This window comes from Thermobia domestica, chromosome 11 (genome assembly GCF_964235325.1).
Source record: "Thermobia domestica chromosome 11, izTheDome1.hap1.1, whole genome shotgun sequence".
NCBI lineage: Eukaryota > Metazoa > Arthropoda > Insecta > Zygentoma > Lepismatidae > Thermobia > Thermobia domestica.
In genome coordinates this window covers 132,219,101-132,236,438 of record NC_137464.1, presented here as the reverse complement: position 1 = coordinate 132,236,438, position 17,338 = coordinate 132,219,101, and the positions used below count along the sequence as shown (strand labels likewise).

Below are 17,338 nucleotides of genomic sequence, written 5' to 3'. Positions count from 1 at the left end.
ACTTCACACAGCACGTTTTACATCACGTTTTACCGAAATTGTCGTCCATGTACAGCAAGACAACGGTCCAGACGGCGATAATCATCATAGCCCACAGCTTCAAGCTCTGCCTCTCCTATGCTTCGAAATGCGGTCATTATACGTTGCCTCATATCTTTTGGTGTAGTTGGTCTATTCGTGTAAACAAGCTCCTTGAGTCGACCCCAGAAATAATAGTCCATGCACGTAAGGTCTGGAAAGCGAGGAGGGAGAGGAGCATTGGACCCTCTTCCTAACCAACGGTGGGGAAATAAAGTATTTAATGCACCTCTGCATATACGAGCAGCATGTGCTGGACAACCATCCAATTGCATCCACATATTACGCCGCACTTGAAGTGGGATGTTTTCCAGCAGTTGCGGTAGATGTTCTGTCAAGAATTAATGGAACAAAGCCGACGTTAAATTTCCATCAATAAACCAGGGCCCAATTACATGTGTTCCAATGATATACCCCACACATTGATGCTCCAACGTCTTTGTCGGTCGATCTGTAGTGTCCAGTGCCGATTCTCCGCAGCCCAATAATGCGCATTGTGTAGGTTGACTGACCATCACTTGTAAATATTGCTTCGTCTGTCCACAGCACGTACATACTGAAAAACGTTGGGTTTGTCCTCAATTTCTGACGGGCCCAATTACAAAACTGGAGGCGCTTATTACGGTCGGCATCTGTTAGCACCTGGCACAAGGAGATATGATACGGGTGACGTTTATGCTTCCACAGTATACGCAGTACACTTCTTTGACTAATTCCGCGATCTCGGGCAATATCTCTTGAGGATGCATTAGGACGTACGTCGACAGCAGCCAAAACTTCAATAACGACATCGTTGTCATCTACAATTGGAACATGTTTGTGACCCCCATATTGAGGAGGTATGCGCCCTGTTTGTTTCAGACGATTTGCTAACCGTCGAAGTACATTATGGGAAATTGATTGTCGCTGTGGGAACCTTGCGTTATAAATTCGGGCTACAGCTCTATAGTTTTGCCTACATTCACTGGACACCATTAACATGTCAAATGCCTCCCCGTTCGTATATGGCATTGTTCCAATACAATGCTATCTTTAGCCGACACTGCACTAACACACGATATTGGGGTAGTACGTGCCACCTTCTACAATGAAATGAAAGCCTTCTGACACACACACACACACACACAAACTCAATTCGTAGCGTGTATTACTTTTGCACAGCACAAGTACTTCACTACAATTCGTACTAACGACCCTTCAGCAAAGCCTGCTCAACTTACTGTGGAACAAACTGTGTTCCAGTGTACCTCACGTTCGTGCCTTTCAATTCAAGGTTGTCTGCGACTGTTTCTCTCGAAAGGCGTATGGTTTGTACAACAAACATAAACCAGCAAATAGCACAATCCAGTTGCAGTAATCGTTATCAAAGATGTGTATGTTCATTCATTTCGGTATTTCATTTGAAGTTATACGTTTCACGACATTAATGTCTCATGAATTTCACTTCTACACGACGCATAGGAAAGAAAAGGGCAGGTAAGGACAGGGCTGGAACCTTGCGTCAATCCCATTATTCGCCTGTTGTTACTGAGGAACACTGAGCTTAAGTTAGGTATACAGACGAACTAGGCTGTGACATCATTCAAACCTAGGTCGGGAATTGGGGGGAAAATGCATTCTCGAACGGAAATAACACAATAACGCGAAGAGGGTGGCAACCTGCACTCGGGGATTGGCAAGATTTATACGTCATGGATAGCACACGGCAAGTCCAGAATACAGATCTATGTATACCGCCGTTTTGGGGTCTGGGCTGAATGCGGGCAAATGGTGCAAAACAACATGTCCCAGGGGAATGTTCCGTATAATTGCTGTACCTTGGAGAGTTATGGTGTGCATCATGGAAACAAATCATCGCGTAGTGCACACAGCCGAAATATTTCGTCCGTTGCATTGGCCAGTCGGGAGGATAGTGTTAAATTTCCTTGATCCCATAGCGTCGGAAGTCTGGGAGGAGAGAGGCCACCCTAAGAAGCAACATCACAACTACCGACAATTGGCTTTCAAACACGCATCCTGTGCGGACACCAAGGTCAAGATCTGGGAAGAGCCAGACCTCTTACAAAACAGATGCAGGAAACATTGATAGAGCATGCTTGCCTTGTTCCACATCTCGAAGAATTCTGTACAAGCAAAGTGGAAACAGTTGTTTTCTCCCGACCGACTAGTGTCATTGACTCAGTATTTCGGCTGTGTGCACCACTCGCTGATGTGTTTTTATGATGAACACCACAACTCTCCAAGGCTACCGGGCACTGTCCAGCAATTTTACCACCAATTCCACTGGAATATGTGTTTTTTCACATTCATTACAATTCAACTTTTGATGACATTTTGACCCGCCGCCATGTTGCATAGGGTGATCGTAGCGAAACGGGACTTGTTGTAGCTTCTTTCTTTTTACAAGAGCTTTCAAGCGATATACAACTTGACCCCTTTTTCCATTTGACACTTTTGAGTTGGACCCCGTCTGGGACCCTGGGGCGAAACTTTTTACTTCGATCTGTTTTCTTTGAACATCATGTAACACTTGTTTTTCAGTTTTTTCCGTCTGGCTGCCCGTTTCAAATTTATAGGGGTGGCCATATTGTTTTCAATGCAAATTTTGATTACATTTTGACCCGCCGCCATGTTGCATAGGATGATCGTAGAGAATCGGGACTTGTTGTAGCTTCTTTCTTTTTACAAGAGCTTTCAAGCGATGTACGACTTGACCCCTTTTTCCATTTGACAATTTTGAGTTGGATCCCGTCTAAGACCCTGCGGGGGACCCTGAGACGAAACTTTTTACTTCGCTCTGTTGTCCTTTGCAACTAATGGGATATGTGTTTTTCAGTTTGTACATATCTCGGATCGTTTTCGATTTAAGCTTTTCCTTCTACTTTTTACACCCACCTGTGCAAAACATTAATTTTTAATTAGGTGCCTTTTGCACACCTGTTTTGAATTTCGAACACCTGCTCATATGACATTGTTGTTTACACTTTTAGTTCTTGCCTTTTTAATTCTTTCTTTTTTGTCCAGCACTGCTTTCCATAACTCGCGAATCATGACAGTTCATCAGTACATCCTTCCCATATTTCTATAGTGTTCGAAGTAAAAAAAAAAAAAAAAAAAAAAAAAAAAAAAAAAAAAAAAACAGAGGCAATATGTTTGATTGCGATTTTGACTCGACGTACCGGCTACCGAAGTGTTGAAATGCGGTGAGGGTATGTTGCCTAAAAGATTGCATTTCTATTTACATAAAGACTGAAAACCATTGGTCTACTTCTCTATGGTTACGGGAAGAAGGGGATATGGATAGACTTTGATTTCTAGCCAACAACTTTGTGGGAAAATAAAAAGAATATTCTTTTATGTTGTAATATAGAGAATTATACACAAAAATGATCAAAAACCGAGTTTTTGTCTTAACAATTTATTGCTGGAAAACTCCCGGACCCTCACTCGACTGAGGGATATTCAAAACCCCCGGAAGGTCCACTCCCACAGCAGATAACACCTAAATCCGCTCATGCTCAAAACATGACATTTATATGAATTAAGACAGAAGACACACACACATACATACGAAAGAAGCAATTCAATATGGCACATCAAAATATAAACTATATGAACTTTCTTGAAGACACTTCATTTTAAAAACAAAAGATAGGAAAAGGATGTCGATGTTGTCAGCTTAAAAATTATTTCTACATAAGAAATTAAATATTTATACGTGCAAAGCTATTCGTCAATTACTGTGGATAAAAATGGATTTATTTAGCATCTACTTTCCAGTGACGGTATGTTTTAATCAGTGAAAAACCAGAGACGGTATTTCTTCATCATCGAAGAACCAGAGGCGGTATGGCATACCACTGCATACCGTCTCACTTCGACCACTGTGTATATATACTGTATATATGTAAAGAGAGAGAGATAAATAGAGATATGTACAGCTATTTTAAAATTCTGTTTTCTGTATCCATTTCTTGTAGTTTTTGTAAGTAACATCTTAATTGTAAAAACTTAATCTGATCTTTGTTTTCTTCAGGTTGCTGAACGGGCTTTGTATTTCTGGAATAATGAGTATATTATGAGCTTGATAGAAGAAAATAACCACATTATCATGCCAATCATGTTTCCTGCTCTCTACCGTATCAGTAAGGAGCACTGGAACCAAACAATTGTTGCTCTAGTGTATAACGTCTTGAAAACATTTATGGAAATGAATAGTAAACTTTTCGATGAATTGACAGCCTCATACAAGGCAGAGAGGCAGAAGTAAGTACGAAACAAGTTAGGTCCACAGGTAAATGTAGTTTTCATTGTGTATAGAGGTGAATGAAGTAAATATATGGATAATTAGTCAAAAACTTACCACCAAATGAGTCGGGTAAAATTCCTTAATACTGTTTCGACAGATAAACCTTTCTTTCTCGGTGGTTCGGAATTAATTACTGAAAAGTCTTCTCTCATCTTCGATATACGTATGTAATGCTTTTTTTTAATGTTACTTACAGGTTCAGAACTGTTGAATGTCACTTACAGGTTCAGAACTGTTGAAGGATGAGAACAAAAGTATTCTTCAGAATTTCGAGAGTGTAAAATAGCTACCTGGTACACTCACCCTACATAATTGATTAAATGTGTAACTATTTATTTCGTAATAGCACTACACTTTATTGTAAAATCAAGTGGAAATTATGTTTTTTTCAAGTTGAACTGTCTAGCTACGGATAAATGTATATACTGTATTCATTTTGCAGTGTTGCCAGCTTCCATTGTACAATGGCAAAACAAAACTTGAGAATTACTAAATCTTAGTAAGCTCTTAAAAACCTCTCTCATATACATATTTAGTAGTAAGTTTTGGCTAATTAATTAACATTATACATCATTGTTCATTATATGTAGCTTAGGATATACCCAATATGTATTAATAAACAAAACTGACCATAGTATTAAATATATTAACAACACTTGTGAACAGTTTCGACTGTGTAATATCGCTTTCGTCGGACACGTTATGAAAGATCAATGTAAGAATAATGACTTCAGTATGAACAGAAAGTGAAAGGAGGTCACGTCTTCTTCCCAGAGCCAGTTTTAAGCTTTTCCTTCTACTTTTTACACCCACCTGTGCAAAACATTAATTTTTAATTAGGTGCCTTTTGCACACCTGTTTTGAATTTCGAACACCTGCTCATATGACATTGTTGTTTACACTTTTAGTTCTTGCCTTTTTAATTCTTTCTTTTTTGACCAGCACTGCTTTCCATAACTCGCGAATCATGACAGTTCATCAGTACATCCTTCCCATATTTCTTAATCCATTGAGCATCTTTCTACTTCCATATCACACTTCTCTCTTTCCGCTCCAGCCCTTCTGTTCTTTCCCATTCTGTTTCATGTCCTGTGTCTGTAACATATTTATACACTACAATCTGACTTTATCTTTATGTTATCTTATTCTTCCTTCCTATCTCTTTTGTTTATCTAAGATATTTTAAGTCAAGTCTTGCAACTTATTCTATATACTACTACTACTATTTCTGCTTTTCTCTATTTTTCTTTCCTCTTTCCCTGTCTAAGTAAATCTAAAGCCCTCCTTTTCTATATGTTCTGACTTTTCGTTTCCTCACCAGCACCTTAAGATCCTCTATCTTATGGCCTAACTCTAAATTCCGAATCTCCACCTTCTTTGTTCCTCTTCTACTTTTTCTTTTTTCCTGTCTTTTCTCTCCTTCCTCAGTTCTTCTCTTATGTATCCATTTCCTATTAGTAACCTGTGAACTATTTTCATCTTCTTCCGTTGTCACTAACTTTCCACCCTTCGTTGCATGTTCCTTTTCATCCCTTCGTCAATGTCACTCCTTTTATTGTAGCATATCCCTACAGAGCATTCTTTTCCTGTACCGCCTTGTCCTGAACTTTCCAGCGACTTTCTCTAAGTCATACCTATAAAATTGATCTTATTCTTCCTTTCCACTTTCACTTCTAAATTTATTTCTTTTTCTTCGTCCTCAGTTCTCTTAGTAAATTTCTGCAGTTTTCCCCTTGTCACTTCTCATACCTCCAGACAATCGTCTACATACCTACAAAACTTTTTCTACCCATTTATTCATTACTATTTCTGCGGTTACCGGACTCAACAGGGTGGTCAATAAGTGTTAGGACAGTGGATTATTTTGGAAACAATCATGCTTGAAGCAAATCTGACAAGCGGAGGGCGGACTTAGGTATAGTCGAGACGTTCTATTGGTCTCCAACCGGCTTCCTTTGTACTCAGGCAGAAAATTTACCCTGACCGCATTCATAAATAATACTCCAAATAAGCCATAAACGGCACGTGTGTTGTGTCGAGGTTTTGCGTTGTTGCCATCGCTAAACTTATATTAACGATTGATACATTAGGCCTATGTAATAATAATAATATCACTAACATAACAATAATTAAAGGAATCCTACGTAGTAGTATGAACAGAAGGGGTTCAAGGATGGACTTCTAGGGGTGACAACGAAAGATTGTATTTTTTTTATCGGGCTTTTGCAGCAATGGTGCCTGTACATTGGGGGGGGGGGGGGATTTAACATGTTTGGTTCGTACATGGAAGTTATGGAAGTTACACGATATTAACAATATGCTGTATCTATTAAGAGTAAAATAAGCACATGTCATGAAACTAATGATTGATTTCTTTCTTCATTACTTCATATGCAAATTGAATTGAATTGAAATGAAATGAAATATTTCAGTTTAACGTTCCACAATTATGTCCTCTAAGCTAAGAGAGACGGAAGATTAAGGCAAGTGGATGATAATGGAAGAATTGGTGGAATGAGAATGTGGGAAAAAACAAGAGTACTCCGAAAAACCCGACAACACGATATGGTGTACCACAAACTTGCTTGGCTGTGGATCGAACCAGGGACGCCACACACCAAAGGCAAGCGCTCTACCACTTTTTTTTTTTTTAAATCAACAGATCATGCCTCAGTTTCTTGAGCAAAATCTTCAGGAGGAATTATGTCATTTGTATCCCACGACCTCCATATGTTTTCTAAAGTAGCAGCCAGCTATCAATAAAATCACGTTTTACTGTGTGTGTGTGTGTGTGTTTTCGTTAACAAAAGTAACGAAAAAATTAGATATAATAGGACTTGAAAATCAAATAGCAACACACACTGTCTTTCTGCCAAAACTACACTGAAGAGTCAGTAAGCAAGAGTGTGAAAATTGCAACATCGCTTTCTTTTTCAGCAGGTCAACTGGAGGGCCACCCTCAACTGGAAGCACTTGTTGAATTATCCCTCCGATGTAACAAAGAAACATGTGGTTTTCTTCAATGGTGTTCCGCTTCCTTTGATGCCGTCTGGGGACGATTTCAGCGGCCGTCGTATAAAGGAGCTACTGATTGATGAATGCGTGGTGAATGGCAGCCATCGAATGTATCCAGATTAACTTTTTTCAAATAGGAAGGTAGGCATGTGACACATCAGTTAACACTGTTTTTTGCAGAGGAATGCATTCCCGCAAGCAGAAATGCGTTATCATGTTCCGTTCCAAAGTTATGACGCCCCAAAGTTGATGGTTTTCTGTTTCCTTGCAGGGAGAGCGACATGGGACGCATGCGACACATGCGATCAATCCCTGCAAGAGGGCTACTCCTGCTCATATCATGGTGTGGTGTGGCATATGAAACACGTTGATCACAGGACCCTTATTCATTCCTGGTACCCTAAATGGTGTCCGATATCTTAACATGTTACAGCAGTTAGTGTATCAGTTGCTTCTCCGCCCTGATGTCACCTTGCCGCGATATTCTCAGCAAGATGGTGCCCCACCGCACTATGCGCTGCCTGTGCGGGAATGCTTGGATGTGCATTTTCCTGATCGTTGGATCGGTCGCCGAGGCCCTGTGGAGTGGCCAGCCCGGTCACCGCACCTCACTCCCTTTTATTTTTTTTATGGGGACACTTAAAACACCTGGTGTATAGTAGAAGATTCGGGACGTTGCACACCTACAGGGACATATTCAGGACACCTGTGATAGTATCACCCACGCTATGTTGTAACGGGTTCCGGAGGACTGGATTAAGAGACTCCGGTTGTGTGTTTAAATGGACAAGCAACTTTTGGAGCACATCCTGTAGGTGGAACTTTGGGGCGTCATAACTTTGGAACGGGACATGATAACGCATTTCTGCTTGCGGGATTGCATTCCCCTGAAAAAAAGTGTTAATTGATGTGTCACATGCCTACCTTCCTATTTGAAAAAGTTAACCTTGATCCAAGATGGCCGCCATTCACCACGCATGCATTAATCGGTAGCTCCTCTACCCAAGTCCGCCCTCCGCTAGCCAGATTTGCTTTAATCATGTTTGTTTCCAAAATAATCCACTGTACTAACACTTATGGACCACCCTGTGTTTTCACCACTTTTCTACCTATGGTGCACACACTATTCTTCTAAACGAACTTCTAGCGTTTTATAATTATCTCCTTCTCCCACTTCCTCAGAGTCTTATCGTACTTTTACTCTTCCGCTACCTTTAAGATGCACTCTCTGTTAATGTTAGGAAACATTCCTTTCACATCTACATTGAACAAAACTGTTTTTCTTTCCTTCTCGTATCTATACTAGCATGCTCACAACTTCAGTGTGCGTGTGTGTGTGTGTGTGTTTTCGTGTGCTTTATTGTCCTCTTTCAGCAGTTCTCTTTATCTGTTCTAATAGTTCAAAAATAGTATTCTTACAGTCCATCACTGGTCTTAATTTAATTTCCTTTATTATTATTATTATTATTATTATTATTATTATTATTATTATTATTATTATTCTATCATATCTGGTATTGTGCCTCCCTTACTAATCAATTTCTTGATCCTGGTTTCTTTCTGTTCTCATATTCTTTCCCACATATGTCAGTTCTTGTCTTTAATTGTTTCGTATGTATCATCATTCAGTTTGTTAATCTTCCATTACTGCTATTGTTCTCCCTAATTACCGGCTTCTTAAGATCACAATGCCTTTGTTTTCCTTAGTGGTTTCGATCCTTCCTTCATTTCCTTCTTAAGGTTACTTGTTCCTCCCTCTGTTTTGTTTCACTACTACCACAACCTTTCTTCTATTCTTTCCCTCTGTTCTTCTTTTAACTCCATGCGAAGGAAGGAGTTAGTGGCAGTAGTGAAATAAAATACAGGCCGTAGAACAGGAAACCTTGAGGAGGATGAGAAGAAAGGCTTGAATACACTAAGTAAAAGAAATAACATCGTGATCCAAGCAGCTAACAAAGGAATTTTCTTTATAAGTTGCTTACAGGGTTTGTATGATAAGTAATGAGACCAGGTCTGGAAACATTGTTTTATTGATCTGATCTGTACAGGGACTTAAAAGCTTTCGAAGTACTCTCCTCTTGCGTCGATGCACTTCTGCAATCGATGTTTCCACGCTGCAAACGCCCCCTGGAAGTCAGCAGCCGGCATGTCCTTTAGAAATGTGGTCACGGCTGCTTGGATGGCTGTGACGTCTGCAAAACGGGTTCCTTTCAAGCGTGGCTTCAGCTTCGGGAAGAGGAAGAAGTCGGCCGGGCTCACATCTGGGCTGTAGGGTGGTTGTGGAAGGACTTCCACCCCAATCCGGGTCAAAAAGGAGGTCACTAAGAAGGCGGTGTGGGCAGGGGCATTGTCGTGATGCAACTTCCACCGGCTAGCGATCGCCGGTCTTTTCCGCTTGACGCTCCTGTGCAGTCTCTCAAGGACTTGTTTGTAGAAGGCGGCGTTGACGGCTTGTCCTTGGGGTACAAACTCCTTGTGGACCACCCCCACATTGTCAAAAAAAAACAATCAACATTGTTTTCACCTTTGACTTCGACATTCTGGCCTTCTTGGGGCGCGGGGACGCAGGAGTGTGCCACTCCGCGCTTTGACGTTTCGTTTCAGGGTCGTACTGGAACACCCACGACTCGTCACCTGTTATGACGTCATCTTCAAAGTTAGGGTCACTGTTCATGAGGTTCAACAGTTCCTGACAACAATCAACACGTCGTTGCTTTTGTTCGTCAGTCAACACTCGCGGCACCAGTTTCGCACAGATTTTTCTCATTCCCAATTGTTCCGTCACAATCTTGTGCACTGTTGTGTGGTTCATATCGAGTTCATCAGCAATCAATCTCAACGATAATCGACGGTCTGAGTTCAGGAGATCCCTCACTTTTGCCACAGTTTCGTCCGTAGTCACTGTTGTCGGGCGTCCAGCCCTCTCCAGATCCTCAACGCTTTCCCGGCCGTTCCGGAACGCACTGTGCCAACGAAACACCTGGGCTTTGGATAGGGCTTCCTCTTTGTAGGCCTCCGTGATGAGAGAAAGCGTCTGAGTAGCCGTTTTCCCCAGGCGAACGCAAAATTTGATCGCATAACGCTGTTCGATGGAACCCTCCATGTTTGTTGATTTTCCGCCGTGACAAGAATGTTCACAAGGGCTTTGTCCAAGGCTTGTCCGCGCTCCACTAAGGCTCGGAGCCAACTGACGCGCGGTGCGTTGCTTTGCTCGGACCCCCCCCTACATCCTCCATCACCGACAAACCCGCTCCAGCGACACGCGCGCCGCGGCGCGGCGAGTCTCATTACTTATCATACAGACCTTGTATTTGTTGCTACCTTAAAATGGAACAGCGGTCGTGTCTGTTGACAGTGACAAAGACTTGACAGCTAATGAGGAAAGTAGTATAGATAAAATATTGGGCGAAATAAAATTTCGGATTCTCAGTATTCATTCAGGAGCTATTTTGTTTACAAAACAAAAGTTGATCAACTCAGGTATACAACATGTAACATTATAATTGTATACTGAACATGTGTTAAGAATGTGTTATCTCTAAATATTAATAGTTTATTTCTGAAAACTCTTCACTGTCTAGTGATCGTTGTGTATTTATTCATTATTCATTCATTATTAAATGCAGAAATCATACGTATTTGAAGTACATTTTTCACTTTACATTTTTTGTTGCCATATTCATGTTTCCACGACTGTCAGAGACCACCAGATGAATTGTATTTCATCGTAGGAGAAGGGACATATTGAGTTAACAGAATGAATAAAAAATACTGTAGGTACTTTAATTGAATTATTTACCACTTAAATTATTGCAAAAATATAATTGATACTCTTTTGTGTGAAAAGTGTTAAGGTTTGCGTTAAGAGCAATGAAGTTATACACGATTCGCACGAAGTACCACAAAGCAATCGAAATTACGTAGCGGACTACTAAACGTACAGGTGTCGTTAGACAGCCGTCTTTTAAAATACTATAATAATGATGATAATAAGAAAGTCGGGTGCTGAACTGAACTAAGAAGAACCCGACGTGCAAAGCTGGTCTCTGACTAAGCTCGGGCACCAAATTTGATTCCGAGCCGATCAGTAATTACTGAGAAACAAAGTTGCACATTGACAACATATATAATATACAGGGTCTCAAAAGTACCCTAACACAAGGTAACTTTGTTATTATCAGAGTTACAACTAGATGTAAGAGGAAAATCCTTCTCCAAATATGATGTTTTCAATCTAAAGTGAAGGATTTTTTTTTAAATCTAACAAGCTGTTTGGGCTGTACACTCTTTATGTGCCCAATGTTAAATAAAAATGCAACGTTGTCATTTACCTGCACCCACAACGTAAGTGAATGAAGTTACTGTTTGAAATGGGGGCTGGCCAACGATACGTTAGCGTAGAAGACACACCTTCATTCATTTATGTTGTGGGTGCAGGTAAATGGCAACGTTGCATTTTCATTTAACGTTGGGCGCATAAAGAGTGCCCAGCCCAAACGGTTTGTCCGATTTAAAAGAATTCCTTCACTTTAGATTGAAAACATCATATTTGGAGACAGTTTCCCCTCTTACATTTTGTTGTAACTCTGATAATAACAGTTACCCTGTGTCAGGGGACTTTTGAGACACCCTGTGTATATATATGTAGTACATTTCGTTGATGTTAAAGGCATCTATAGTTTATACGAAGTAGTTTCCAAGATATCCCATGCTGTTTTGCACTGTATTTGTTGGATCATCTTGGAATTAACGACGACTGCAAAGTAAGAAAGGTTTCAATACCAACAACATATGTAAAACACTATACTCTACGGAAAACACACAAATGAATGGGGTGGGGAGAAGATGTGACAATTATCTTAGCTCAATCAATGTTGACAGCTTGATGGATTTGTTCCCGCATTTGGGAAAATGTGTGAATGAATTAGAAATGTTCGAGGAATTTTTTTTTTTTTCATTTTTGAAGGAATGTTCTACGAAAGAGGATCAGAAACTAAGGTTATAAGCCCGATATTTCTGGAGTTTCATCTTTTATAGAGGAAGGAGGAATGTGTGGTAATTTAAAAATATGGAGTTGGCAATTCTGCAGTTTCAGCCATCTGCCACGTATGGCGCTAGTTGTAGATAAACACAAATGGCGACTCGTTTGGAAAACTGATCTCGCCAAGTCCACAGTTATTCGATTTCTGTGGACAAGACATGTAACCGCGACTGAAATTCACCGGCGGCTGATAGAGGTTTAAGGAGAGACTGTAATGTCTGGTCAGCATGTCACAGAATGGTATCGAAAGTTTGAGGCTGGTGGACAAAACCTCACCGACGAGGAGCACAGTGGCCGAACCAGCATGGCATCATCATCGACCACCCTCCCTACAACCCGGACCTCGCTCCAAGCGACTATCACCTGTTCCTGTACTTGAAGGAGCACCTCGGAGGCCGTCTCTTTGCTTCAGACGAGGAGCTGATATACTTCATGACAACGTGATTGAACACGCAAGGAAAGGATTTTTACCAGGACGGAATCTTCAAACTCATCCGACGAGAGAGATTATCGTTTAATAAAGGAAATATTCAATGTCTGAAAACGGAGAGATTTCATTTAAAGAAGCTAGAGAAGAGCCAGGTGAGAGAGGAATACCAGATTCAAGTTTCGAATAGATTCTCGGTTTTAGAAGGTTCAGAGTACACTAGTATTGAGGAAACTTAGGTTGAAATCAGAGATAGCATTAAAACTTCAGCAAAAGAAAAATTGGGACACACGGAAATGCGTAGGAACAAACCATGGTTCGACTAGGAATGCACTAAACTAGCAGAAAAGAGAAAACAGGCAAAATTGCATTGGCTACAAAATCTGAACGAAATAACTACACAAAATTTCACAGACATCAGGCGGAAAACTTGCAAAACTTTTAGAACAAAGAGACGCGATTTTTTGAAAGCTAAAATTAAGGAACTTGAAGGTAATAGTAAAAGCAAAAACATTCGGGACGTGTATAAGGACATCAAAACTTAAGAAAGGTTATCAACCTCTCGCTTATATATTAAAGAAAGCCGACGGAACAGTTCTCACTGATACAGATAGTATCTTAAATAGATGGGAAGATTTCTTTGAGGATTTGTTTAACACGCAGCCAAAAACTAATGTTCGTGGAGAAAATGAAATGCACACCACAGAAACGTATATCCCAAAACCTAACCGAATAGAAGTAAAAATCGCTATAAAGAAATTAAAGAAACTCAAATCTCCGGATGCAGACGAAATTCCGGCTGAGTTAATTTTAGCTGCAGGGGAAAAATTGTGCAACAAGATACACAAACTCATTCTCCTTATCTGGAACAAAGAAGAATTGCCACAAGAGTAAAAAGAACTCACAAGAAAGACGACAAAACCGATTGTAATAATTATCAAGGAATTTCTCTTCTGTCAACATCATATAAAATACTCGTAAACATTCTATTAGTAAGATTGACCCCATACCAGATGAAATTATTGGAGATTATCAGTGCGGATTTAGACGAAACCAATCAACTATCGACAAGATATTTACCATTCGACAATATTCGAAAAGAACTGGGAATACAATACCCCGGTACATCAATTATTTATTAATTTTAGAAGAACTTACGGCTCAGTTAGGAGAGAAATATTGTACAACATTCTTACAGAATTTGGAATACCGAAAAAGCTAATTAGATTAATTAAGATATGTTTAAATGATTCCCAAAGTAGTCTGGGTAGGAAAATTTTTGTCCACGAACTTCCTCATCGTGAATGGCCTGAAACAAGGAGATGCGTTATCGCCATTATTATTCAGCTTTGTCCTGGAGTACGCTATAAGGAAAATTAAGGTAGCAGTCGGGGTCTAGAGCTAAATGGTATTCACCAGGTCATGGCGTATGCTGGTAACGTGAATTTAATAGGAGATGATAGATAGCAACCAGGGTCTAGAGCTAAATGGTATTCACCAAGTCATAGCGTATTTTGAGGACGTGAATTTAATAGATGATAGGAGAACAATAGAAAAAATGCAGAGGTCCTATTAAACGCTTGCAGGGACTTAGGTTTAGAAGTAAAGGCAGAAGAAACTAAATACATGGAAGTCTGTCGAGATCTAACACTTTAAATTATGGCTGCGTTAACATATCAAACAATACTTTCGATAAAGTGGATACTTTCAAATATCTAGGATCAATATTAACAGATCAAAATCATATTTACAAAGAAATTAAATGTCAGCTGAAAGCACGGAATTCGTGTTATTCATTTCAAAACCTTTTGTCGTCGCGAATACTGTCGATGAATTTGAAGCTTAAAATATATAAAACGATAATCATGCCTGTTGTGCTGTATGATTGCGGAACATGGTCGCCAACTCTGAGGAAAGAACGCAAACTGAAAGTGTTTGAGTACAAGTTCCTACAACGAATATTCGGACCCAAGAGGAACGGGAATGATGAATGGCGGAAATTTCATAACGAGAAACTACATAATTTATATCGTTTACCAAACATTATTTAGAGTCATTAAATCTAGGAGGCTTAGGTGGGCAGGTCATATAGCCAGGATGGAAGAAAGTAGGACCGCTTTCAAAATCTTAACTGGAAATCCAATCGGAAAATGACCATTAGGAAGACCTAGATGCAGATGGGAAGACAGTATTAAGATGGATCTCGCAGAAATAGGAATACAGAGTAGAAACTGAATCCAGTTGGCTAAGGATAGAAGTCAATGGAGAGCTTTCGTGAACGCGGCATTGAACCTCCGGGTTCCATAGGCCATAGAGTTAGTTAACTCTTTTATAAAACATTGATCCATTGATATATCGTCATGGCCAAAAGTGCATTTATATCGCCGTGACGGGTATGTGACCGCGAGGTACTCCAAGGAAGGGAAGGTTGCATAAGAATTTGTGATTAATTTTGAATAGTTTCTATTTTGACTAGGGAATTAACGTAGGTATAGGAAATAAAGGCACAGATTTGAAGCATTAGTGCATTGTCATCTCTGAAAAGATTTGTATTCTGAGTTTTTCGATTTATTGTCTCATATCTCAAGTGAAATACCACAACACCTATCACTAATAGCGTAAATCGTCTTACTTTTTAAAATCGCCGCTGTAGCCTATTTGCCAGAACGTTAATCTCCAGTACGGTTGCTCTTATTCATATAAATTTAAATTTCCGAAATTGATCTCGGACAGCCCCCAATATGATGCAGTTTGTTGCGAAAATATATCATGTAAAATTTTTCTTCCATTGCTTCCATTGGTTCCGCATCGCTTCTAAAGATCAATATGCAATTTCTCAGGTATTGTGTAATCAAGTTATTAGATGATTTCAAAGAAATACTACCTATTGCAATCAGACTCATGCCACTACTTCGAGAAAATTTTGTGATACTTATCCGATACATGTCTTCCACACCACAAAACAACCATCAGTTCAAATATATATAATTATATTAAGATTACTTTGCTAACCATTTTGCAGAATGATAGCGTCCGAAATTCTCAACAGATTTTTATGAAATTTAGTATGCGTAATTGTGAGGTGGAGATTTTGGAGCCTGTTGTTGCGCGGCACGATATCGCTAATAGTTTCGATATATTGAACTATCGATTTGCGCTATAGGACATAAAAGCTAAATCACTGCATAAATTCAAGAAGGATGCACTGCGCAGGAAGGATGTTAAGCACTATCATAAATTAAATATTTTTTCATCCGATGAATATTCTAGTGACAATTGAAAATAATCAAATTTGACGAAAATCTATTCTTGCAAAATATAGTAAAATATTCTATGAAAAATATGAAAGGAAACGATATGTTTATGTTTACTTTATCATAATGTTTTTACATCGTTGCACATTTCGATGCGTGGAGTCCTTGAACTTCTTCTCTTCCGTTTTTCTTTTTACATAGTTCGAATTTTCGATTTTACTTTTAGCACGCAGTGAATATTTTATTTTACAGGATATAGGAATTCGATTATGATAGCAATCTTAATATGAAATCGAATATGATAATCGACAGACGATAACTTTCCTACTATCAAATCTACCTTCTCACTTGGGGACTACCATATGGACTATTTTTTAAAATCTGTTGTTATTTCTCTTTTCAGACTGTTTCAGGTGATTTCCATTTTCCATTTAAAATCTTTAAATTCGTAATAGAATAATTGTACAAAGGTAGCAACTCAGTTTATTTAAAAACTTTTAAAATGTTTGGCCATTGTAACTCTTTTCGAGTCAGGAAATGTACGTCGGTAATATGATACTGCTTGCATAATAAACTATTTCACCGAACAGACGATTTCTGCAAAGACATCCATTCATTGTAAAGTTTTTCCAATTTCTGTACACTGTGTTGGAATTTTTTTGGTTGGCATACGGGTCTTTTTTTTTAAAAAAAAAAAAATATTTATTACTAAAGGTGCACTACGACGTAAACTTTACTTTTCTAAAGCTGTAAAATAACACCCTGAGCGCTTGTGCATTTCTTGGTAACTTGAAACCAACAATTTGACAATTGTAGTACTCGAAAAGATAAAATTCATCGGTGGTTCTAGTTTCCATTGATTCAAGATATTCACTTTTACTTCACTGACTCTCAACTATTAACAGAACTGGAGGAACTCATCAAAAATGTAAGTTCAAGCGCGTGAGAAATAAAGAATAAGTGTCCTGTGGTTAAACAAACTTTATGCCAAAAGACATAGTAAATATGTCACTTATCCAATCGAAATAATTTATTTTCGTAGCATGTCTTAACTTACTATTTTTTCTTGAAAATTACAGGAAAGAATTTGAAAATGTCGTTTGTAAATGGCTGTTACTATTTCTGTGTAGGTGTTGCCATCCATTAGATAATTCGAAAGCTCCCAATAAATGAACAGAAACTTTAGGCCCTATGCGGCACTATTCATCCTCATT

General features: G+C 39.2%; 1 protein-coding gene across 4 annotated transcripts in view; it reads left to right on the top strand.

The window, feature by feature from the left end:
- The window catches only part of wdb (serine/threonine-protein phosphatase regulatory subunit widerborst), a 426,118-nt gene that overhangs the window by 392,366 nt on the left and 16,414 nt on the right, over positions 1 to 17,338 (top strand). For 3 of the 4 annotated variants that reach the window (XM_081731142.1, XM_081731140.1, XM_081731144.1), the window contains one exon: positions 4,115 to 4,344. In XM_081731142.1, coding sequence (XP_081587268.1) covers positions 4,115 to 4,344 — 230 coding nt within the window. Of the gene's footprint in view, positions 1 to 4,114; positions 4,373 to 17,338 lie in introns of all 4 variants that reach the window. The other variant, XM_081731143.1, reaches the window with a different exon arrangement.